The following is a 26,244-nucleotide window of genomic DNA, read 5'->3' as shown; positions in this document are numbered from 1 at the left end:
TAGATTGTCACCACCTAAAACTTCATGCTTAATTAACTTGGGTTGGTTGAGGGTAAGCTCACTCGTCCGCTTAAGCAAATGTCGGAGATTCGAATCCCGTCTTATGCATGCAGCAACTCATTAGTCAGCAACAAACCCTTCAATGGAACTCAGATCCGCGACAAATTAGTCCTTAATTTGTTGGGTTGGGAGATACCGTGGAAACAAAAAAAAAAACCTTCATGCTTAGAAAAAAAAAACTTTAATAAGTGAGTGTGTGTTGTCAAAAAAAAAAAAAGTATGCTTAATAAGAAAATTAAATTCCAGAAAAAAATAAATAAATAAATAAAAGACTACAACTAGAAGTTGCCTCAAATTAAGAAAATACTCCAATAATCAAATAAAACAATCCAACATAGGAGTCTTTAGGTTAAGCTTGAGATCATTCTCAGAGGGCGTGAGGTTCAAGTCTAAGCACAAATTAAACCTTCTAGTTTTAATACTACCATCACTACTAGATTTGGTCATGGCACCATTTCTATGCTTTCTCATATGTCCTCCAAGGGCTTGTCCAACCGCAAACTCTAGCCCACAAATAGAACAGGAGTGCATCTTGTTCTTCGTCATCATGTTCCCCGATGATGACGAAGAACTTGATGGTAATTGACACGAAAGATCTGCACCCATCATGAGCTTAAGCTTCTTATGACTCGCTCTGTGTCCTCCAAGTGCTTGAAAAGATAGGAACCTCCTATGACATGTCTTGCACTTAAAGCCACCACCCTTCAATGGATTATTATTGGTTTTGGTCTCACCAACTTTTGTTAGTAACATCAAGCAATTAACCATGTCTAAGTAGACCAACGGGGTACTATTGCATGTATAATATAAGGTTAAGGAATGTAATGTTTTATGGTGATAGTTATGTGTGAATTTTGGTTTTGCACCGAGCTCTAATATATATATATATGACAGTAGCAACTGACTATAGACTATAGTTTTAGTTTAATTACTTGTATGTAATTAAGCAATGATTGGTAGTGGGAAACTAAGTAACGCGGTTGAAGTACAAGAATGGGACTAATTGCTTTTTCTTTGTAACGAAGGAATCGTGTCCGTGCCGGACACATTTCGGAGACGACACTCATCAACATTCATCCGACATGCGTGTCTACTGTGTCCAACCATGTCTTAATAAAAAATAAAAAATTCTTCTCCAGACACGCCTGAACATACCTAAATACCATCACGTGTCAACGTGTCCAGTCTTATTCTTAACATATATTCTTAAAATAAATTTAGATATAGTATATATTATTATTTATTAAAACAAAAAAATATTTTAAATACTTGATATAATTAAAATAAGACGACATTAAAAATAATAAAAAATTTTAATTTATATTTTATATGTATGCGTGTTTACGTGTCATGTAAAATTGTCAGTATCCGTATCCGTGCATCATAGGTTGTTTAAATCTAGATCAGAGGATATTTACGATCTTAATTAATTAATTATACCATTGGGGTATAATAATTTTATAAATTTATTTTCACAAATGATTATAGATATATAATTAAGATGACGTTGTTAAGAATAAGATTGCGTGAGCGTGTGTATATGACTACATACATGGGTTGTGTTTTGTCATTTATGGTTGTCCATGTTGAAGAATCCAACGAAAACCATTAGTGAGAGTGGAAATTACGATGGGAATGAGTATGAATGAGTAGAGAGGAAAATGGAAGGTAGAAGCTAAGAAGATTGTTACACCGCGTGGGTCCTAAGATAAAAAAGATTCTTAATTACATGTTCACAAAATAAGTAAGAGTTTAGCTACCAAAGAAACCAAAAAAGGTTGTTGTAACAGTGAATTGTGAATCAAGACGAAATTTATCTATCATATCCTATAATGTCATTGTTTAGAATCAATTATGTTATGTATATATAAATAAATCAATTATTTATAAAAAAATATATTAAAATATAAAATATATATTAAAAATAAATTAAATAATATATATTTATATATAAATATATAATATTTAATTTTAGCGTGTACATGATATTTTTTTATTTAGAATTAGAATTAGAATTTTTTTTATTTTTTGAAATTACTTTTGATATATTGGCAATTTAAGAGTTTTAAATGGTTATTCAATCGTATTCATTTGTTTAAATAATTTTTTTAGTAATAAATTTAAAAATTAATTATTTATACTATTGTGATAATACATAATTAATTATTTGTATAAAATATTTTTATACTACATAAAATTAAATTCTATTACTTACTATAAGTCTATCAAAAAAGCCTAGAAATAAATCTTTTTAACAACATTTAGCTCTCTTTTTTTATTGGCAAAAAAATTTAGTTCTTAATTAGGCCCTAAGATAGGTAGGTACTCAGTATATATTTGTTGGTTCAGAAATTGGTACTAAATTTTATGTTTTTATCTCTAAAATTTCAGTATTTTAGTACCTCCAAAAAATGGAGACACAGGAGACTAAAATTTTTAGAGATGAAGACTGAAACTTTAATAACAGTTTATACCTAAAATACTCTCATTTCAATTAATTAATTTCAATTTTACCCTTTGTGCAAATTAAATTAGAGTTTCATTCTTGTTTCAATTTCTGTCTCCCATTTTACACCAAATAGAATACTAAGATTTATTTCAATCTCTGTCTTTTAGTCTCTGTCTCTCGGTCTCGGTCTTTCCGTCTCTTTCTCTTCACCAAACGCTACCTAAAAATATTTAGGTAAAAGATAAAAATACAATTTTAAATTATTAAATCTCCTTGATATTTTAACTACTATGTAAACAGTTAGTATTGGAAATGGATTTTTTTATTTTTTTCTCAATTTTTTTGTAAAGTATAATTTTTTATATTATATTTTTTAAGTGAGACTAAAAAAACTATGTGAGAAAAGATGTTGAATGGTGAGAGATCACATTTTATAAAAAAATTGAAAAAAAATTAAAAGAATCTATTTTCGTAATATTTAAAATAAAAGATAAATGTGGAAATTCCTAAAGTTTAATTTGTGAGAATAAAGCAAGGAAACGAAGAAAGAAGTCAGCAGAAGCAAGACAAGTGTTCCAATGCAGAAGCTTCGTTAAGTCAAAGTAGTTACGATGAGTCAATTACTCAATTAAGTTATAGAAAGCTCTCCAACAAATACGTTTAGCGGTTTAGGATTTCCTTTTAAGTTTTAAATATATAAGAAAAATCTTTAAAGTCCCAAAAATAGGTAAAGAAAAAACCTTTGCTATAGAAACCTTGAAAATACTATGTGACTTGAACAGCTTATGCAAAAAAACTTGACTTAAGAAAATTACCTTTTTAACTACTATCAAGAAAATTTAAAGGTTATGCACTATTATGTTCCATTTTTTTTAATCAACAAATTGTACAAAAATAAAATTATTACACCGTTATTATTTAAACGCGCTTCATTTTCCTGATCTATCTTAAATAATAAAAAAAAACATAAGTTTCTCAGTCAAGAAACATTTGCGCCAAAAAAAAGGCCTAATAATTTATGAAAGATTATAAAGAGAGGGATCCAATGAGTTAGTTCAACAACAATAACCTCAAGTTCAGTAATAAATTTCCTAGTAAGGTTCATAACAAAAGCATCTGAAATCATAAGTATTTACACATGATTCTTCAAATAGCATCCACGAATGTAATGTGAAAATATTACTCAAATCCAAGTACAATTGACCTAGTTATGATCAACTCTGTTAATTCTACTAAGAAATTTAAGTTGACATGAGTTTACCACTATGTTGATCCTCAAAGAAATCAAAGAGAAAGATCATTATCACAAGCGAAGTGTATTTGTAAGCTGAGATTTTAGAGGGAAAAGGATGAAAGGAAAAAATTTAGCCGCGTTTCGTTCACATTTTCATTTTTTTTCCAGTTTGACTGTTTTCTGTTTTAGAATTTTGTAAAGAGAAAAAGAAAAATAGTGAAAACAATACAATTTTGTTTCCTGTTTTCATCTCCTATTTTCTTTTTCTTTCACGAAATTTTGAAAAATGAAAACAGAAAATGAAAATGCACGCAAGCAAGTAACCATGATTCCATTTTACTCTAAAATCCGTTTGCTCTAAAACCTCAACTTAGACTATGAATTTCAAAAAGTAACAGAGTATGATGATCATGGAGGCAGAATTCTAGTCAAGTAGAGAGAGAGCTTTTCTCTCAGTGATGCTCCCTTTGCATCTGAAGCTCCACATATCAGTTGATGGTAATCGGAGTCGTGATTGTGAGCCAAAGAAAGCTCATCCTGCACCTCGTCTTCCATATCGATAACAATGTTGTGAAGTAAGCAGCAAACCAGAATGATCCTCGGCAACCTGTGTTTGTCCGGCCGCCACATTGATCCTTGAATGATTTTCCACATCTCCTTTAGCCTCATCAGCGCCCTCTGCCCCAGCATCCGCGTCGCGAAATGCTGCCGGTTAAAATTCGCCTTTGGCTCAGCGAGCTCTTTTCCTTCATAGGGGACAAGGAGGTAAGGCAGTAGAGGATAGCCTAAATCGCCAATAATATATTCCCTTATTTCACATCCTTCAGAGACAAGTAATGTCTTACCATTCAACCTGTCTCCTTTATCACAAAGTTTGCAGAAGTTTGAACTCTCAAACACCAACCAATCCTTCATTTTACCTGGCCAGCCGGTGACTATGTCACGGAACCTCATGTCAGCATCCACTATCGCCTGCAAGACCATGCTGTGGTTCTTCTCGTGATCAAGCCACACGTTACTCGAAGGTTCTGAGGCAGGCAAACACATTGTAATGTGTGTAGCATCAATTACACCACAGCAGTTGGGAAGGCCACGTACTTGCTCGAATTTGGATTTGATTGCAACCATTTCTGATTCAGTAGGCCATTGCAAGTGGTGTAGCCCTCTTTCTTCCATGGATTCGACGAATCGCCAAGTGACTTGTGAGACTGTTGAGTGGTTTAGCCCGAACGAGTCACCAATTGTGACCAGCGAATCACCCGATCCCAGCCTTCGTAATGCCACGGCTACCTGATCGTATAAAGACATTGGCTTGCCACTTGTAAATATAAAATGTGCTGATTTTGTCTTCATATCTTCCTTAACAAGTGAGCATATGTACTCAAATGTGTTTCTTGAGATCTTGAAAACAGACTGAAAGCTATCCAAAGACTTTGATGGAGACTGCTGAAGACCTGCAAAGCAACACGTTAAGAACTCTAGAGTTTTCGATAACTATAATTCGTTCAAGGAAAAGCAATTCTCCTTCGCTATCTCTAAAAGAAATGGGTCACTTGAAGGATCTAACTGTTACTGACAGAGATCAAGAGCCATAAACTTTGTTATGAAATAAGGTAAGGTTCATATATATGTAAATTATGAAATATGTCTTAATTATAGATGTAAGTTGCCAAATAAACACAAACCTAACATAAAAATGTCTAAAGATTCATGGCAATTGATTTTGTTTTTAAGATAAAAGCAGCACGGGTTGTTTCTAGTTTCCCCAAAATTATGGAAAATCAATAAGCTATTCCTTTACGATAAATTTCGCAAAATGCTTATGCTTGTTACTTCCTATGCAAGCACTTGCTCACAATCTTCGATTGATTATTTACTAAAAACACAGATCTGCAAAAAACTATAGCATAATGTTATGACACAATCCTAGTATACTTCATAAAAACCTTTGAAAATTTGAGTTGAATAATTAACAGCATCTGTGGATCAATGTATCTCTGCTACTAAACCCACCGTTTGACGGACTATAAAAGCTGAGAATAAACAAATTACTTGTGAACATGATGGGTTTCTCGAAATCTGTTATTTTACGCGGACTTATCACTTTAAGCAATCAATCAAACAATCACTAGTAAGTGATTAACTAAAGGAGGATGCCAACTAGAAACATGATGCTGAATCGTCTGTTATAATTGGTACTAACATTACTTAATAAACTAAACAAAAAACTATTTTTTCCCTGATTCAATGCTGGTGGTAACTTCCTTCAGCAGCAGAAATTGAATTAAAATCAAGTAGCTGTACTAAAGAGTTTCAGAAAATGTGGTATATTATATCTTGGTAGCATTTGCTTAAATAGCTGCAGCCTGATCTACATCATAGAGATGAACCATTTCAAAAATAAAAAAAGCAAGGACAAACAGATATAATTTATCTAAGAGTAATGTAAAAGAAACAGATAAATAATTAGAGTAATTGTAAAATTTATCAGCAAACTTTTGAACACGTGAAGAGTATTTGTTCTCATTCTACAGCATATTATGTATTCAGCATCCCTGTTAGCATGGAATTGATTTCACGAAAACCAACAACTGAGAATATGCTCACCATCCATGTTTAAAATAGTATTAAAACATAGAAACTGCACTACACCTTGAAACTAACCAATAAAATGAGAGCTGTTCGACTTGAAACAAAAAGAAGGTCAATTGCTTCCCCCCCTTCTCAAAATTTATAAATAAAAATAACTATTTATAAACTGTTGAGGGCATGGATATAAAACTAAAATTTGCTCTGCCACTATGAATAAAACCTCTATCAAGGTTAGTTATGCCTTTTACTAGTTAATTGCTACTCTTTCTTCTTGCTACTAGTTATTTAGCAACAGGAATTGCAGAGACACAGTCTATTGAGTAATGAGCATAACAGTAGAGAAGTGCTACACAGCCAGAAACACATAAGCAAACCATATCATAGTTGATTAGTATTTTCCTTAAATGGTAATTTCCCTCTAGAAAAACAAAACTTTGAGTTACAAGAACCAATCACAAGTCACAACAATATAGTAATGGCAGTAAAGTTCTAAATTTCCATATACTTGTTCATAGGCATTTGATGAATTGGTAATTTATTGAGTAGTAACAGTCACATATACATGTATAGCCTGTAATTTCTTAGCATAAGCATTTAGACGATTCCAGAAACACGAAGCTTGATATTCCAGAAACACGAAGCTTGATATCACATTTCACATTAAACAGTTATCTTCCCTTCACATATTATAGGGCAACTTAAAGGGACATAGGTTACAAAGTTGCACTATGCCTATGGCGAGGTTAGAAACCTCGACACTACTTAAGGAAGGAGAAGGTCCTTCTCTGTTTGGATTTTCGTTACTCGACGCATAATGTACTATATCTACATGATACAATAACAAGTGTAGGCTTCGTTACATAGTTATCATACAATGTCACTGAACATTTCTTGATTGGTAAGCCAAATGGTTCGGAATAACAGTCAACTCGAGAGTCAAATTAGGGATCCATAGCTCATGCATCAAAACTCAAAATGCATTGGCATGATTCAATACAAGTCGAATTTCAATGAGAAAACAAGAAAAAACTGAAATCATGTAAAAATTAGAGATGTTAAGATACCAACACAAGACACCCCATGACAGCAAGATTCATCGAGAAACCAAAAAGCCATAACATCAAACATATGAAAACAAACACAAACATGAAAACACCAAAAAAAAAACATGACACGAATTAAGAAACAGTGAAAGTGAAGAAAGAGAACTAAACCATTAATCCTCTTTGAGAAGTCATGCCACCAATCTAGAGGACCCTCTTTATTTTGAGGGGACCCAGAAGCAGAAGAACCATTCTCATCATGCTTCTTGTCTTGCTTTTTTCTCTTCTTGTAACCTCTCACAGGACCCATCATCAGCCACAACAAACAAATTCGAATCCACACCACGAATTTGGGGTGAGGGAAAAACCTGCTGCAATTCACAGTAAAATAACAAATCAAACCAAAAGAATAATATATATACATATATATATATATACACACATACATACATACATATATTATATCATTATTATGGTGACAGAATAGATAACTAAATATATATAATATAATTAGAGTAAGAAAATACAAACCTTAGAGAGTGAAGAGTTGTGAGATGGTGGTGGGAATAGGAATGACAAGTTTCGGGGCAGTGTCAAATGTTAAATGGGGTGTTTTTGTGAGTGAGGCGTTCTTCAAAGTTTTAAAGCATGCAACAAAGGAGATAGCTTTGGTGAAAAAACTAAAAATAAAAGTTACAATTTTTTTTTTTCATAATCTATTTTATTACCTTTAAATTTCATTGTGATTCTCAATTTAATAATTTAAGATATAAAAAATTGTATTTATATCATTTAACACTTTTAGTTATAAAAAATAAAAAAGTTAGCTAGTACAAGTATAAGACAAAAATAAGATAAAAATGTTGACTACTAAACATTTTTTGTCTTATTTGTCATAAATTTTTATAAATATTATTTTTATTCTAAATATAAATTAAGTAGTATTATTTTTAAAATACTTGTTTTATAATTGTAGAATAATAGTTTTGGATAGTAGACTTTCGGCCATTATTTTTACAAATAAAACAACGGTCATAATTAATCTTTTCTACATCTACTTTTTTTTTTTAATTAATATAACTGTTCTTTGTCTCAATTATCAAATAATGGGGTGTCACCAAAAAAAAAAATAATGGGGTGAAAATTTGTGCAGTTAATTTCACATAAAATTGATAATTAAAAGTAATTAAATAATTTAATTAATTTGACTAAATTTTTATCTAATAATTTTTAATTATTAACTTCACATAAAATTAATTATACCTTTCATTACAGCATAAATATCAAAATTATTAAATATAGTTTAACTATTAGTTTTTACCTCTAAATTATATTCGGCGTTTATATCTTAAAGAAGAATCGTAAGTGTTTTAGTATTTAATCATTATTAGATATATATAATAAAATTAATTATTAATATAAAATTTATATTAAAAATAAATTAAACAATATATATATAGAAAGTAATTAATTTTGGTATATAAATATTATTTTTATTTAATATTTTAAGTATTTTAATAATTTTAATCATTAATTTTATTTGAAAAAATATATACATAATTAAAATCAATTATTAAAATAATTAAAACAACTAACATCGAATCACTTAATATGTTTACTATGTTTTATAGTTAATTTTTTATTATATAAAAGGTAGCAGTAGTAACTCCAAGTAGCACCAAAACATATGGGTTGGCTTTTGTTCTTTTTATTAAGTGTTTAAGATAATGTGTTGTGTGTCTGCACATGAAATGAATTTGAGCAACATATAACAAACCGACTCTGTGAATAAAAAGAAGAGATGTCAAAGAATATTATTACTATTTATATATACATTTTTGTTATATGCTTTCTACTTTTAACATTAAAAATGATTAATAAAAATAAAAATCTATTATAAATAAAAATTATTTAAAAAATACACACAAGAATTAGTATAAATATCATTTCTCATATCTTAGAATAACAATTAACAACCCAAATTTGCATGTATTAAGATTCAAAAATTGTGATAGAGTTGTGCAATAAATTTACTTTAAGGTATTTGAACTTTTTGTGCACTAATAAAAATTTCACAAACGTTGTTGTTTTTCCTTTAAAGAGGATTATTGGATATTTTTTCAATATGTTTAACTTTTGAAATGCTTTTAAGACTTGAAATACTTTTAGAATAACAAAAATACATGAAGAATCAAATATCGAATATAAAATCTTGAAAAACAATTTAACTGTACTAAAAAAGTAAGTTGTCTTCAAATTATTTACATCTAAGGAGTTAAGGAAAGGCTAATTTATTTAACTGAAGTAATTTTTTAAGATTTTTAAAATAATAAAAACATGTTTAAAAATAAATTTTTGGATATAAAAAATTTCTTAAAAAAATTTAACCGTTTACTATAAAAATATGTTCTCTACAAATTTTTTATAATAGATATAACCAGGGACGCATATTCAATAATATATATAATATTAAAAAATTATGCAAAAAATTATATAATGTAAAATACATTACAAAAATATACTGATAGAGAATATATTTTAAAGTACAAAAAATATATATGTACTTTTTATTAACGAAGTGGTCGATTCCTCATTTCATAAAATTCATCCATAATAGAATTTGTGTCAAATTTTTCTGCAATTTTCTTTTCAATATAATTAAAAGACAATTAGTAAGAAATTTATCTTTCATTTTGTTTCTGAATTATTCTTCACAATATTCATAGCTGAAAAAGAACTCTCAGTTGTAGTAGTTGAAACAGAGAAAATTAATACCAAATGAATCAAGAAGAACGCTCACAAGAAGAAAAAAATCTACTTTATGGAAATTGAAAAATTTTATTTAATTAAAAAATATTAGTAATAATATCTTTTCATATTTTTTTAATATTATTACTTATTTTTTAGATATTAGAAATCATTAATATTTAGATTAGACTAGATTTTTATTTATATTAGACTAAATACTAAATAAATTTTTTAAAAAAATTAAATCGTACTTAATAACTTATTACTATTAATCTTTTTTTTAAAAAGTTTGGAGCCGAGGCCTCACTCCCCGTAAGTCCGTCCGTGGATATAACTTTGTTTGATAGAGAATTGTAATTAATTTAGTTCTAACTTTGTTAATCTACATCTACAATTGCAAATTGTGATTTGCCTCCATCATTATATTTTAATATCCCGATAATATTAGATAGATAAAAAATAATATATTAAAATAGTCTAAATTTATCTTATTTAATATTTATTTATTATAAAATATATTAAATAAAACTAAAAATAATAAATTTTGACAACTTTTTTATTAATAATTCTTTTTGTTACTAAATATTTTCATTAATATTTTTGTCTTCTAATTCAACCTTACTTCTTTACCGCTATTATTTATGCAAACAGAAACAGCAGACAGAAAAGCCTCATTATTGAAGTTCTACCAACGAGAAATAATGACATTTCCTATCATTGTAAGGAGGAGAATCTTACATAGGTAGAATAAAATATCTAACTATTGGGCACTTTGGGATACTTCCCTTGATCATGAATTCATGATCGGTCAATTAGGTAGCTTTTTTAATTTTTTAAGACAATTTTTGACAAAAGTATCATGTAAAATGCATATAAATATTTAGAAAACACTATATTATAAGTTTATTATTGGTAGGGAAAAAAAAAACCTAAAGTCTTTTCTAATAGATATTTACTTTAGGTTGTGATCCTATAGACATGTGATTCGTTATAGTTGGATAAATATGCTACATAACCATCTTTAAAGAAAAAAGTAAAATTTTTGTTATCCACAATTATATCAAACAGTTAAACATTACATATTGTTTTCATAGATTTGACCAGAATGCTAATTGCTCCTGCTTTTTAAATTAAAGAAGCAAAAACGGTAATTGCCGAAATGCTATTTTTCACCTTTCAAAAGAGTTTTTAAAAGAATTCTTAAAATTTTTAGTTCTAAATTTAAGTGAAATTGATAAAGTAATTTTTTATACGAAGATTTTTTTATTTAAAAATAATAGTTAAAATTATTAGATAATTTAATATATTTAATTATACTACTTAATATAATATATGTTACTGTTTAATTATTATATTTACAGAAAATCTTTTTTACATAAATAACTACTTTAAAAATAAGTCAGATATTTAGTTAATTTTTTTTAATTTTAAGAAAAACGCGATAATAGATGAAAACATTTTTTCAGTCTATACCCGTGTCATTGTGTGGGGGCACACCGAATATATATATAAGATTAATGAAAGGTGTTTCTCTTATGATATCAATTTCGACCATGGATTTTTGAATTGAATTGTTATATGGTTGAATTATATCAATTCATTTTTTTTTACTAAAGATAGAAAACTCGAACTCGCAACCTCTTAATTGTGTATGAAAAAATTATATCATTTGAACCATAACTCATTGGCTATATCAATTCATTTACTCCGGTTTATTTAGTTATTTTAATTTTTATTTCAATGCATCATCAGTTGATAAATATATCCTGCCATTACCAACAAGAGAAAAAGGAATTAATAAATTTATAATTTGTCTTTCTTTGGGGTTTGTGCGTAAAGCTGGTTGTGGATAAATTATTTAATTTAATGTTTGTTTCCACAATACTCAGCCAATAATAATAGTTGATTGATAAAGAAATAAACTTCCCCCCTTTTCTAAGTGATGCTGTTAAATGTAAATTTTATTATATAAAATATTTCCACATGTTTTCTTGTTTTATTTAAAAAGTTTATAGTGAAAATTTTGTATTTTGCAGTGTTAATTAAAATAAAAAATAAAAAAATCCAATCATATCCAAAAAAAAAAAAAGAAAAGACATAGTGGTTTCAACTTAAATTCCATAGAGGGCATAATAATACATGGATTAAATAAGTTTTTAGTTATAGCAAAATATTTTTTATTTTGATTTTTATAAAAATTTTCTTTTGATTTTAGTCCAATAAAATTTTAAAAAATTTTAATTTTAGTTGCTAATAATAGTTGTTTCCATTATCTGCTAACGTAATAAGTTAATTTCTGAATATTTAATTGTCACATCATCATTTAACTTATTACGTCAACACTTGTCCTAACAAAAATTAAAGATAAAAAAAAAAAAAAAACATTTTATAGAGACGAAACTATATTTAAGCCAAGATAATAGTTTTTGACTGGATGAGGGAAATAATGAGGCCCAAAAAAGCTGCTCTTGACTTGGGTTCACTGTAGAGGCCTTTTTAGGCTAGTTTCCAGTTTGTAATTTGCATATTATTTTGGGCCTTTAGCCCTTTTATTTACCAATAACAACCAATACATTTTCCTGTTTTACATGTGCATCGCTAAGGGTCATTCACATTATTCACATTAACAAAGAGACAGAGAAATTGAATGCTTTTGGACATTAGAAGTTTATGTAGATGGTAAAATTTCATGAACTACCAAACGCAATGATAAATATATTGAGCAATGTTATATATCTAAATCTTTTTATGAATCAACTCCAATCAAATTAAACAATAGGACTTAAAATAATATTAATTATAACTGATTTTTATTATGTTAAACTAATTTGATTAAATTTAATTAACAAAAAAATTTAGTTGTGTAATATTATTCAAATAGAATTAAGTAGGTGAAAAATTCTTATTTACTAAATTTAAAATTTTAGCACGTAAATCAATGTTTGATATCTTTAAATTTAAAATAGAGAACATAAACTACTATTAGCTACATAATAATCTACACGTTGATCAAATGTTTATTCTTCTTGTTTTTTTTTTTGTTATGCAAAGTGGAAATTCAAACCTAATTAGAACTTGCTATGATTATAAATAAAAATAAGTATTTACAAATTGTTGACGCTATGGCTATAAAACTAAAATTTGCTTTGCCACTATGAATAGACCCTCTACCAAGGTTAGTTATGCCTTTTTACTAGTTAATTGCTACTCTTTCTTCTTGAACTCAATAACATGAACCATTTATTTAGCAACAAGAATTTGCAGACACAGTCTATTGAATAATGAGCATAACACTAGAGAAGTGTTACACAGCGAGAAACACATAAGCAAATCATATTATAGTTGATTAGTATTTTTCTTAAATGGTAATTTTCCTCTAAAAAACCGAAACTTTGAGTTACAAGAACCAATCACAAGTCACAACAATATAGTAATGGCAGTAAAGTTTTAAATTTCCATATACTTGTTCATCAGCATAAGCATTTAGACGATTCCAAAAACACGAAGCTTGATATCACATTTCACATTAAACAGTTATCTTCTCCAAGGACCAAGAACAAGAAAGTATAATTCTTTGGATTACTTTTTTCTTTTGGGGTTCCCAAGATATCAGCCACCAGACGCAGTAACAAATCCCTTCACATATTGTAGGGCAACTTTAAGGGATATAGGTTACAGAGTTGCACTATGCCTATGGCAAGGTTAGAAACCTCGACACTACTTAAAGAAGGAGAAAGTCATTCTCTATTTGGATTTTCGTTACTTGACGCATAATGTACTATATCTATATGATACAATAACAAGTGTAGGCTTCATTACATAGTTATCATACAATGTCTCTAAACATTTCTTAATTGGTAAGCCAAATGAATCGGAATAACAGTCAACTCGAGAGTCAAATTAGGGATCCATAGCTCATGCATCAAAACTCAAAATGCATTGGCATGATTCAATACAAGTAGAATTTCAATGAGAAAACAAGCAAAAACTGAAATCATATAAAAATTAGAGATGTTAAGATACCAACACAAGACACCCCATGACAGCAAGATTCATCAACAAACCAAAAAGCCATAACATCAAACATATGAAAATAAACACAAACATGAAAACACAAAAAAAAAAAAAAAACATGACACGAATTAAGAAACAGTGAAAGTGAAGAAAGAGAACCAAACTATTAATCCTCTTTGAGAAGTCATGCCACCAATCTAGAGGACCCTCTTTGTTTTGAGAGGACCCAGAAGCAGAAGAACCATTCTCATCATGCTTCTTGTCTTGCTTTTTTCTCTTCTTGTAACCTCTCATAGGACCCATCATCAGCCACAACAAACAAATTCGAATCCACACCACGAATTTGGAGTGAGGGAAAAATCTACTGTAATTCACGGTAAAATAACAAATCAAACCAAAAGAATAATATATATATATATATAGATACATACATACATATATTATATCATTATTATGGTGACAGAATAGATAAATAAATATATATAATATAATTAGAGTAAGAAAATACAAACCTTAGAGAGTGAAGAGCTGTGAGATGGTGGTGGGAATAGGAATGACAAGTTTCGGGCAGTGTCAAATATTAAATGGGATTTAAGTGAAATTGATGAAGTAATTTTTTTTACGAAGATATTTTTATTTAAAAATAATAGTTAAATTATTAGATAATTTAATATATTTAATTAAACTACTTAATATAATGTATGTTACTATTTAATTATTATATTTGAAAACCTCTTTTACATAAATAACTACTTTAAAAATAAGTCAGATATCTAGTTAATTTTTTTAATTTTTTGAGTAAAGTATCGTTTTTGTTCCTGATGTTTGGGATAAGTCCTAAAGTTGTTCCTAACGTTTCAATCGTCCTATTTAAGTCCCCATCGTTTTAAAATTGGCTCAATGTTATCTTGCCGTTAGGGATTCGTTAACAGAATTGACGGCGGAATAAAATTGAGACGATTTTGAAACGTTAGAGACTTAAATAGAATGAAAACGTGGGGACAAAATCGATACTTATAAATAAATTTTAATTTTATCCTTCAATAATATCAATTTTTTACTGTATATAATATTCAATTATTTTTTAATCACATCTAAGTAAATTACTCTTAATCACACTACTCTCATTCTAAATAATTTTTTTATATTTTTATATTCGGGTTCGAGTCTCCTATCTTTGGTAAAAAAAAAGTGTAAAATTATAAAAAATAAATTTATTTAGAATGAAAATAATGTGATTATGTGTAGTTTATTTAAATGTGATTAAAAAATAATTGAATATTATGTACAGTAAAAAATTGATATTATTAAAGGATAAAACTAAAATTTATTTCTATGTATCATTTTTATCTCCAACGTTTTCGTCCTATTTAAGTCGCTAACGTTTCAAAATCTTCTCAATTTTGTCCTGTCATCAATTCTGTTAATAGATCATTAACGACAGGATAACATTGAATTAATTTTGAAACGTTAAGGACTTAAATATGACGATTAAAATATTAAAAACAACTTTAAAATTTATCCAAACGTTAAAAACAAAAACGATACTTTCCTCAACATTTTTTCAATCTATACCTGTGTCACTGTGTGGGCGCACAATGAATCTATAAGATTAATGAAAGGTGTTTCTCTTATAATATTTCAAAAAATGTTCGTAGTCAATTTCGACCATGGATTTCTGAATTTTAGAATTGTTATATGGTTGAATTATATCAATTCATTTACTCCGGTTTATTTAGTTATTTTAATTTTTATTTCAATGCATCATCAGTTGATAAATATACCCTGCCAACAAAAGAAAAAGGAATTAATAAATTTATAATTTGTCTTTCTTTGGGGTTTGTGCGTAAAGCTGGCTGTGGATAAATTATTTAATTTAATGTTTGTTTCCACAATACTCAGCCAATATAATGATTTTTTTTTTTTTTTTTGGACAGTAGCCAATATAATGATTTTTGACTGGATGAGGGGAATAATATGAGGCCCTGAAAAGCTGCTCTTGACTTGGGTTCACTGTAGAGGCCTTTTTAGGCCTCCAGTTTGTGATTTGCTTATTCTTTTGGGCCTTTAGCCCTTTTATTTACCAATAAAAACTAATACATTTTGACCAAAAATATTCAATCACTAAAAGGGTTGTTGGGTCCTTTTCCCTATTTTACATGTGCATCGCTAAGGGTCATTCACATTATTTTCAGTTTATATGCAAAGATATTCAATCATCGACCGCTCCAAGTATGGGTTGTCATTTCTAGTACACCCCAATTTCAGCTTCAACAAAATAGCCTTAAAGTAGTTTGCATTGCATTATGGGGAACCATTTCTTTCTAAGATTTTTAGGTCGTGTTCAACCATTTATCACTCTTAAGTAGAGCCTTCCTCTTGCAATGTTGTCGGTACTTTCGATTTCAATATATGTAAAGTTCAACATGATGAGAAATATCCATAGCAGATGTTTGTAGCGATTCTTAAGTAAGTAGATACAAATACCTCATTTCAAAGCATACTTTACAATAACATTAAGTTTGATTTTTATTTGTTCAACACATTCATCTAGAAAGGAGGAGCCTCTTGTATTTATAAACTCTGTTTCCCCCCTTTATTTAAACCTATGCTCCCGATCCCTCACATCACGTGTACCTGAAAATAAGTGAAGCTGAAGTGGATCTATCATAGTAACCTAAGACTAAGATGCTGTAAATCTCCTCTGAGGAAAGAGTCCATTCCATTCGTTTGTCATTTCAAAGTCAACCAAATAACAAGGAACAATGCTACAAGCCTACAAGTACTTCTTTAACATTAAAATTTACTACCATCACAAATTTAAAAGCACAAAAACCACATAACGCCAGGAAAAGGAAACAGAGACCAGCGTTACAGCTTTACAAATGCTGACTTTTTCCCCCCACCAAAAACCTCCAAATTCCAAATTCCAAAATTAAATCGGCATTTTCATCACTTATCTAACTCTCCCTCAATGTATGTGCCCTCCCTGCTTTGACTTGCGAATTGCAATGCAATGCTCTATGCCATTAAACTACCACCTACAACTTGATTAGTCCTTATCCTAACCTTTGTCCACTTTTTACAGTCTTCAGTAATTTAATCTTTCAAACTTTTCACTTCTTTCATAATAAGCTATCTTCTCCTCTCAGATGTCACTACTAACTTCCATTCACATGTTTTTTTCTTTTTTGTTCCATTTCATTTCGTGTACATTCATTCATTCCTTTCAACTTGTGGCTTGTACCTCAAATCTTTTGCTACCATGTTGAGAAGAACCATCTTCTTTCTTTGTTGATAGTGTCTTGGACTTCCTTGGTATGCACTTTGCTCGCACCATGTCTCCCTCTTGCTCCATGATTTGCAACCGGGAACCACTGCAGAAGGGACAGCAAATCATACAAACATATGAATAAGAAGAACCACAATATTGATAATGCAATTTAACTCACACTCACTAACATAATCAATTTAAACAACAAAAGTCATTATTGCTAAAATGACAGTAAATACACAAAACTACTGAATATTTGAATGTGATCTTTGGCGTATTCATTTTCCCAATCACAATTTCATTCTTTTTCCCCGGTGTATTCGTACAACTTGTATAATTATAGGTGGCAAACTGGAAAGTTTATTTATTGAAAAGTTACCAATAACTCTTTGGATGCTTTAAATTTGACCCCACATGCTGCAGCTGACAATATTAAATGGGGCCAAAACAAGGAAGACAGATATATATCAATAATTGCATTAAATTAACTAGAATTTACAAGCATATCTCATTTATTCACCCTACATACAAGATGAAACAGGACAGGCAGAGGTATGCAGGCAACTGTCAACTATCAATCTACATGCCAATGATAGCTAGCTGCGTGCTAGTTTTCCCTTTGTGTAAATTTCAACAGATTTCACCATGTATATGAATTTACAAACGTTTCCCAGCTATAAGAATGTACCAAAAGTTTTATAATAACAGATAAAAAAGAAAGAATGACAGACTAATTAAGAAGATCATCAAAATAACAGTTAATCAAACGACTTAAAATTATTCTAAAATAAAAACACAAAATATACATTACCAATCAGTGCATATTTCATCAATCATAGTCGTTTGCATGTGCTGTGTTACTTTCCAAGAGGCAACACCATTCCAAAATGAGTTATTTTGTCTTTACTATTTAGAGGACATTGAGAATTTAGGATTGAATTCACTTTCGCTTTCAGCCAAAAAGATAATTAGGACGGGAAGAGGCAAGGCTACATGATGAACATGGAGAATGGACAACATTTCCGGAGACAAAGGAAGTGGGAATCCTACCTTGTTTTGACAGTGATTGATAAATTTGAACTCCAAAGTTACATGTGGTGTTTAGTTGTAAGAATTATGTTCAAAATGACATCTAAAGTACTACCAACTGTGGTCACCTTTATCCCCCTCTTGGTCTATCCAAAGGTAGACGTTTAATTTATTTACTCTTAAGAATGGGGAAAAAAAAAAAGGCAGAGTTAAAGTGATGGTAAAATAGTATTTGTACAAGAAGTTAGGTGTTAAAAATGTATTTTTCTATGCTTAATGATAAGGTATATGAAACAAGATTTGGATCCTCTAAAGTTTGAATTTCACTTTAGAGAGAAAAGTGTGATCTTTCACCATTGATTTTATAGGTGGGACCAATAATAAATATGAAAGAGAAACTATTCAAGGGTAGAAGATCACACTTTACTCTCTAAAGTGAAATTCAAACTTTAGAGGATACAAATCCGTCAGTATAATACTTGTTTGACAAAATAAAACAATAAAACTTGACAATATATACATTTTAAAATGAATACTATTGCATTATTTTTACTCTATGACCTATTGACCTTTATTGATATTACCGCTCCATAGTCTGACTTGGGAAATTAAATAAAGAAATATATGCAACTTTTGTCAATGACAAGGATACTTATACTAGTAATATTATTGTTTAATTTGTTTTACTCAACTAACATTTTCTACTGTCTTCAATCTCAAGATGCCTCTTCCTATGTGCAAGAAGCTTAACCTCAACTTCAACCTCATTTTCATTTCGATACTAGAACCTATGTAGCTGAAAACTGTATGAACGTCAATGGCTACAGTCTCCAACATTGCCAAAACCAATGCACACGTAAGCACGGATCTCAATTTCACAAAAACCTTAATCAGCGAACCAAATTAAAAATTCTTTTACAAGTAACAGAGGAAGAAAAGAGAAACTTATACCAAATAGCAAACTAAAGAGTGTTAATCTAATGATAAACTTGTTTAGGCAAAAGATTTGAAGGCATAACAATTAACGTACCTATCTGCATTGTAAGAAGAGGACCTCTTCAACGCAGGGAATTCAACTTTCTTGGTCTCAATCAAGCTCCCACTAAAATACTCCTTATCTTCCAATGTTACCCTGTTCAAATCTGGAATTTCCATCGATGTCCCTACCTCTTTTCCCACTTGATTAGAATTATTATTCCCTGCTCCGCGGGGTAACCGAGCTTTGTAGTGCCCAACCAATGAGAACCCTTGATCCTTATCAGACTCGGCCCCACACTCCTTAAACGACACCGCACCGCACGATAGTAACTGCAAGAGAACCGACGAAGCCCTCATCCTTCCGCTATGACCATTCTCAGCCGTCACATTATTATTGTTAATCTTCGCAGAACACAATCCCAGCCGTCCATCCGCCTTCATCAGCGTTTCAAGCGTCTCCGGACTCGAATCCGACGGCGGAGGCGAGATCTCGTCCCTGCTTAGCTCAATGCTCTGATTATGACACGTGGCATGCGGGACCCGCTCCGATTCCGTGATTTCTTCTCCTTTGTCTTCGACTCCTTTATTATTCTGACTCTTCTCCTCTTCCCTAGCCGCCCTCCTCCGCCGCCGCCTATCGTCCGTCGTTTGAGTCGACGCGTCAGCGGCGATTTTTCCGGCGGAGTCTCCGAACGAGTCCGACTTGTAAACAAGGTACTCGTTCATGTCAATGGAGCTCCACGACTGGTTGCGCCGTCGCGTCACTGCGACCGCCGGGAAATTAGCCTCTTCCTCCTCCGGTTTCTGCATCTCGGAAGCTCTCGCATCATGATCAACAATCTCAGATCCTTTGAGAATGTAGTCTTGCCCCTGCGTCGGGTAAATGAAATCGTTCTCCGATAAATCGTGCCACACGAAGCCATTTTTGTAGCTCCTGAAATCGAATAAAAAAAATCAAAACAATCATAATGAAAAAAAAAAAGCATGAAAATTAAAGCATTATGTAGAGCGAAAGGAAACAGTACCGTTTGGCGGACCAGGAATACATTGCAGCCATGCCTTTTCCTCGAAGCAGGTTCAAGCGATTGATTACATCTGAAAAACGACGACGTTTTGAGCTTCTTGATTTGTTGTGTTAGTAGATAATATATTAAGAAGGAAGATGCATAATGCATTTACCTTTGAGGTAGAGTCCTTGTGGTGAGGAGAGAGGAACCTCCATGAAGTGAGGGTGCTCGAGGTGGCCGCTTCGGGAGAGGTAGTAAACGACGGATACTTTTCTTGCCGTTTTGGGCTTGGGTTCAGTCCAAACCTTGGTCCTCTCTGGACTCGTTTCTCTCTCCGTCCATTTCTTCGGAACATGATGAAGCTCCGTCGTCGTTTTCCTTCCCTTGGAAGCGGAACTCGAAGTCACCGAGGGCGACGACATTTCTCCGTACTTTCTTAGCTGAACAAGACTGAGCAATAAAGCGTTGAAGAGTTGAATCAGAGTTGAAGTAAATAGAAAGAAAGCGATGCTAGCTAGCGGGAAAACAGAGAAAAAGGGTTCTTTCTTTTAAGGTATCGTTTGGAATTTGAAAAATGGGATTAATTAATTCATTAATTTAAGAAGCGCGGTAGGGTGGGTGAGTGTGAAATGAGAGAAGAAAGAAAGGTAAAAAAAAATAAAATAAAATTGTTTTGATGCTGAGGACAAACAGCTACCAAACAAGGAATGACTGTTTGGGTTTCAGATAGAAGCAGTCCTGTGAATGTGAGTGTGATAGTAGAATTTTTTTAAAAAAATTTGACATTAACTACAAGACAGGGAAAAAGCAGAACGTCGTCGTAACGGCTTTGTTTTGTTCTTTGTCATGTTTTATAAAACTCCAAATGGTAATTCTGATTCATGATTTATATTTGATTTCATTTTCCCTCTCTGATCTCTGCTAGTTACTAGTACACTGCTAGTATGTATATGAAGGTTCAAATTATTACAAATGGTACTACTAGTCTCCTGTGTCGTGCTACTTGTCGTGTTACCAAAAGCCTAACCCAATAAATTTTACGGATTGCATCTATATAGTCTAGTAGTATTTGGCAGTAAAATAGAATCCAAATCCAAATGATGGTACAACATATACAGACACTTGTTCCATATTTTTCAGAAGATTGAAACCGGGACTTGATCAATGAACTATGGCACCTTGTGTAGAGTTAACTGCACCTGGCAGATTTGGTGGCTCAAAAATTTGAATATGAATTTAAAATTAGTCAATTCTGCCAAAATGACCATGCAAGGTATTATTCGGATATAATTTACCCCTTTTCTGCAGATTGCAAATTCGCAATAAGGATGTATTTAGTTTGGGTTTTTGTTTTTTTATTTTTTTTAGTGTTTTTTGTTTTTTTTTTAATTTTGTAAAAAAATTAGGAAGTAAAAATAATTTATTTTTTATTCACAAAATTCAAATAACAAAAAATATTGAAAATAAAAACAAGAAATAAAAATATAAATCAAACGTACGTGACTGATATGACATGGGCTAAAAAATTTTGATATGAAAACAAAATGAGTGATATACTTTAACATGGTAATTTTTAGTGTTTTTTTTTAAATTGTGGGAGTACACAGATCGGACCATGCGGGTTGTTTGATTTTAAAATTTTGCTTAAGAAATCGCATGGTCCGACTTGCGGTTGGACAAATATGAATTTTGGAAGCTAGAAAACAGACCTCTGAGTTCTGTTATACTGACACCACATAGTTGTGAAACACCTGTATTTTCCATATCCGAATCCAACACCACTTTTGCTCCTATATTCAAATTAAAAAATGACATGAGAGACACTGTGTAAGTTACAAAAAATAACATGTTATACTTATTGTCTTTTTAAACTCTTTGTAAATTGTGAAAAATAGCATGCGTTTTTTCCTATGACACATAGGTGTTTTTGGATATTTTAGAGGTTATGAAAAATAAACTATTACATATTCTTTAACATCACTAAAAAGTTGTAAATAATTAAATTTGTCTTTAAAAAATTACTCATTTTTTAAATTAGTCTTTGATTTTTTTTTTGTTAATTTCGTTTTTAAAAATTTTAAGTTGATTACATTGGTCTTTTTACTACTTTTTTTGTTATAACCACAAAATTTGCTAATATAACACGTTAAGTGATGCTACAAGTCTGCAATATACACCTAAAAATTTTAATTGACTATTTATATAATAAATTTATAAAATTAATTCAAATCAAAATTTAATTGAGAGAAGATCTTAAAGTATTGGAATTTCTCAATTTAAAGTTAATTTAAATTAATTTTATAAATTTATCATATTAATTATCAATTAAAACTACTAAATATGTGTTGTGAAGCATGTTATATCAGCAAATTTTATGATGTTATTAACAGAAATAATAAAAATACTAACATAACTAACTTAAAATTTTTAAAAAATAAATTTAATTTAAAAAATATATAATCCTTTAAAAATTACTTAAAACTTAATTTGTGAGATTTGATTTATATGCACATTCAATCATATGAGAACGCTTAAAAAATTCAAATTGATTTGATGTGGGTTGACCGAGAGAAGACTAGTATGTAAAGCGGGTACTGTGTGCACCTAACTTTTGACTATAGGGCATTGAATTGAACGTGTAATGAGTTAATGTTATGACAGTTGGAGAGAGTAGGTATGTTTGAAGCTTTGAAGATAGAGAAGACCGGTGGGTTAATGAGGTTGGCGATTGAGGTATATTCAATTTCGTGGCATCGTGATCAAAGTCAGAAATCAGAAGTAGTCGCAGTGGGGGTCCAACATAATATACGTAGATGTGGGATTTTACTCGTTGACCATTCTGTCCCCAAATCTCTAACGTGTGAAATTGTGAATCCATCCACCTATGCGCCTATGCCATGTGCTACAAAGTTCAAACTTACTAAATCTACTATGGGCACAGAATACCAGATTACATCCAATACGACATTTAAAAATAATAACATTTTTAGATAAATTATACTTAGGACAATTTACATAAATAAATTGTTTGTTCTTTAAATTTACGTAATTGTATTGTTTTAAATATAAAAACGTAAATACATTATTTCATACATCTATAGAAATTATTACTGTCAGTAACTGTTTATTAAAACACATTATTTTTGTGTTTGTGTAAACCGCTATTGCCAATAGCAGTTTTTATAGATACATGAAACAATATATTTGCGTATTTATTTTAAAAACAATACATTTACATAATTTTAAAGATATAATAATTTATTTATGTAAATTGCCCTTATACTTATTATTCCTCTATTTACTTTTTTAAAAAATGCTAAAATTAAAGTTAGTCACACCAATATGAAATTATATTTAAGTGTGTTTATGTTAGAATAAATTAATTTTATAATCTAATTATTCATCTTAAATAATTTTAAAATATATCATATGCAAAAACATATTTAGATCTATGAAAGTAATTAAAGAATTGTCTGTTATTAACTTATGATAATTGAATTTTGATTGATAGTAAATCTTCGATCTTTTTTCGACCAAAATTTTTGTATTTCTAATAGAGTTGAATAACAACATAAAAAAAAATTAAAAAGACAACTTTAATATATTAGAAATTGAAATCCTTAAATTACTATTCATATTTGGAAGCAATTCTTATTAATTTATAAAGCTCAAATAAAATAGAATAATATTTAATTTTATTTTCATTTAAATTTAAATCAAAAGTAATATCCACTTATTCTATTTAATATTTATAACAATAAATAAGATCACTCGTATATGAGTTATATAATATGAAATAATTGATAATAATTAATTATATTATTGCTTACAAAATAGATTAAGAAATTGTAATTTTTTAATAGTTTATATATATTTAAAAAAATATTTTTTTATGTTTTACTGAAATAAGATATAGACAAAAACAAATAAGTGTCAAATAAATGTCATATATAAAATTCAAAATGTTATGGATAATTGGATATATAAAAATACTAAATCAGTTATCATAAATTTATGTATAAATATATGTATAATAGTATTTATTTTTAATATATATTTTATATTTTAATGTATATCTTGACACAACTAATTAATTTTATTAGTATATAATTAATATACATGGTTGATAACTTGATATGATATATATATGTATATATGAAATATGATAACTCATAGTAAAGTTCTTTATTTGTAATACTAGTTACCATACTAAGTCTAATGGAAAACTATATTTAATTGAGGAATGTTAGGGCAGTAATTTTTGTGTTTTTTAACTATCAATTGGTCATTAATAGTATTTTTAATGGTTAAGTGCTGTTTACAAAATACAAAAATTACTGATACCTAGATTTTTTCTATTTAATTATTTATATATTTAGCCTTTATTTTGTTATTGATATAAGAACGTGAATGGCAAGGTTAGAGTCGTTTTTTGACTAATGGTGACAGTGGGGAGGAGGAGGGGTGTAACAATGTCCCTTCTAATTTGCACAGCGGATATATGGGTGATTGCAGCATCGTCGTTTTCTCGAAGCTCCACATGTACAATATTATTATGCATGGATCAAAATAATATTTTGGATGCTAGTAAGGTGTGAACAAATCGGAAATGGTGGGTTAGTCTCAGTTATCGGCGCAACAGTCCAAGTGCTCCATGCAAGCCCACATGCATTTGCTAACGTCCACCATGCCCCCTCACCAGGTACAGGCCCCTCAAATCTCCATCATATTACTTCCATTTGGTACCAAATATGCAATATGTATAAATAAAATTAACTGTCGAATTTATCATTCGTATACAATATATATTAAAAATATATATTTATATATAAATATATGATAATTAATTAAATAATTAATTTTTTATTTATATATATTATTTTTGGTTTGGTAATTAGGTCATGGATATGTACATTTGTAATTAATATTAATATTATTATATAAAAACAGTTAATTAGTTTGAAGCATTATAGTACGACTTGATCGATTCATCATTTTTACACTTGATTGAATCAACTATGTTACCTTACGAGTTAAAAAAGCTAATTATTTATACAGAATATATATTAATGTATATATAAAATATCGATCTATTACTAATGAAAATTAAGATGGTAATTTAGGGTTTTTTTTTTTTTTTTAGATATGAAAATATTGGGCATGGTTTTGCTGGTGTAGGTAGGTGGTGAATATAATGCTACAGGGAGAGAAAGTATAATACGAAAATAGTGTGTTGAGCTAGTACATAAAATACGTGTTAGACACATGATAAGTTCTCATTTAACACGTAAATTATGTGTTAGACACGTGTTGATTCGATGTAATTTTAACATATAACTTATGTATTAAATCTTTATTTGTAAATATTATCAAGAGCATAGTGAATATTATTTTGCATTAGGCACATCAATAATAAATAATTAATAATATATTCTATCTCGACATATAATCACACTAAATAATTACTAAACACATGCTTATAATTTTTGTTATGTGTAAAACTCACTCTAAATATACTAAATACTAACTATTTCTTCCTTCAAGCTCATTAAACGCTCTCTGTTTCTCTTGCTCACCCTATTCTTTCTTTATATCCTCGCAACACTCTCTCTCTGCCTCTCTCCATATTCTCTTTCTTTTTCTATTCACGTTTATTAAGTTAGAGGAGTGTTTGAGTCGAATTTAATGGACCTTCATATTTATAACGTCTATTTTCGGAACATGTATTATCTCCTGTATCCAGGCAGACTAACAACACGTCTCCACGTGTTGAAAAAGTTGACGTGAATCTAAAAAGTCAGTAATTTTATTAAATT

At 29.8% G+C, this 26,244-nt stretch overlaps 3 protein-coding genes and 1 long non-coding RNA gene across 5 annotated transcripts; all 4 read right to left on the bottom strand.

Moving 5' to 3' along the window:
- Positions 1-375: 375 nt before the first annotated feature.
- On the bottom strand, positions 376-828 carry LOC112736603 (zinc finger protein ZAT18-like). The gene has a single exon (XM_025786125.3). The coding sequence runs from the start codon at positions 826-828 to the stop codon at positions 376-378; it is 453 nt and encodes a 150-aa protein (XP_025641910.1).
- Positions 829-3,559: 2,731 nt separating this feature from the next.
- On the bottom strand, positions 3,560-8,037 carry LOC112736602 (protein ALP1-like). 2 transcript variants are annotated; one of them, XM_025786124.3, is made up of 3 exons: positions 7,910-8,037; positions 7,550-7,746; positions 3,560-5,197 (listed from the first exon to the last, which is right to left on the bottom strand). In XM_025786124.3, exons 2-3 carry the CDS (start codon positions 7,689-7,691, stop codon positions 4,152-4,154), a joined length of 1,188 nt encoding a protein of 395 aa, XP_025641909.1. In that variant the 5' UTR covers positions 7,692-7,746; positions 7,910-8,037; the 3' UTR covers positions 3,560-4,151. The 2 variants fall into 2 exon arrangements, with proteins under 2 accessions (XP_025641909.1, XP_025641908.1); XM_025786123.3 differs by having other exon boundaries at positions 7,550-7,749; positions 7,910-8,012.
- Positions 8,038-14,096: 6,059 nt separating this feature from the next.
- LOC140177820 (uncharacterized) lies at positions 14,097-14,708 on the bottom strand. The gene is made up of 2 exons (XR_011869304.1): positions 14,653-14,708; positions 14,097-14,504 (listed from the first exon to the last, which is right to left on the bottom strand). It is a non-coding gene; the product is annotated as an uncharacterized lncRNA (long non-coding RNA).
- Positions 14,709-16,829: 2,121 nt separating this feature from the next.
- LOC112736601 (protein SOSEKI 5) lies at positions 16,830-21,348 on the bottom strand. Its single transcript, XM_025786121.3, has 4 exons — positions 20,601-21,348; positions 20,447-20,516; positions 19,474-20,355; positions 16,830-17,517 (listed from the first exon to the last, which is right to left on the bottom strand). The coding sequence occupies exons 1-4, from the start codon at positions 20,848-20,850 to the stop codon at positions 17,370-17,372; spliced, it is 1,350 nt and encodes a 449-aa protein (XP_025641906.1). The 5' UTR covers positions 20,851-21,348; the 3' UTR covers positions 16,830-17,369.
- Positions 21,349-26,244: the final 4,896 nt, after the last annotated feature.

Source organism: Arachis hypogaea, chromosome 13 (genome assembly GCF_003086295.3).
Source record: "Arachis hypogaea cultivar Tifrunner chromosome 13, arahy.Tifrunner.gnm2.J5K5, whole genome shotgun sequence".
Taxonomy (NCBI): domain Eukaryota; kingdom Viridiplantae; phylum Streptophyta; class Magnoliopsida; order Fabales; family Fabaceae; genus Arachis; species Arachis hypogaea.
The sequence above is the reverse complement of the archived record's forward strand: the minus strand, read 5'-3'. Positions and strand labels throughout refer to the sequence as shown.

Bases quoted from the DNA above. Each gene is read 5' to 3' on its own strand.
- LOC112736603 (XM_025786125.3), bottom strand. From the start codon at position 828: ATGGTTAATTGCTTGATGTTACTAACAAAAGTTGGTGAGACCAAAACC.
- LOC112736602 (XM_025786124.3), bottom strand. From the start codon at position 7,691: ATGATGGGTCCTGTGAGAGGTTACAAGAAGAGAAAAAAGCAAGACAAG. The intron at 5,198-7,549 runs GTTTAGTTCTCT...GTTGCTTTGCAG, and splicing joins CTTCTCAAAGAGGATTAATG to GTCTTCAGCAGTCTCCATCA.
- LOC112736601 (XM_025786121.3), bottom strand. From the start codon at position 20,850: ATGTCGTCGCCCTCGGTGACTTCGAGTTCCGCTTCCAAGGGAAGGAAA. The intron at 20,517-20,600 runs GTAAATGCATTA...GTCGTTTTTCAG, and splicing joins ACAAGGACTCTACCTCAAAG to ATGTAATCAATCGCTTGAAC. The intron at 17,518-19,473 runs GTACGTTAATTG...TCCCTTCTGCAG, and splicing joins TCTTCTTACAATGCAGATAG to TGGTTCCCGGTTGCAAATCA.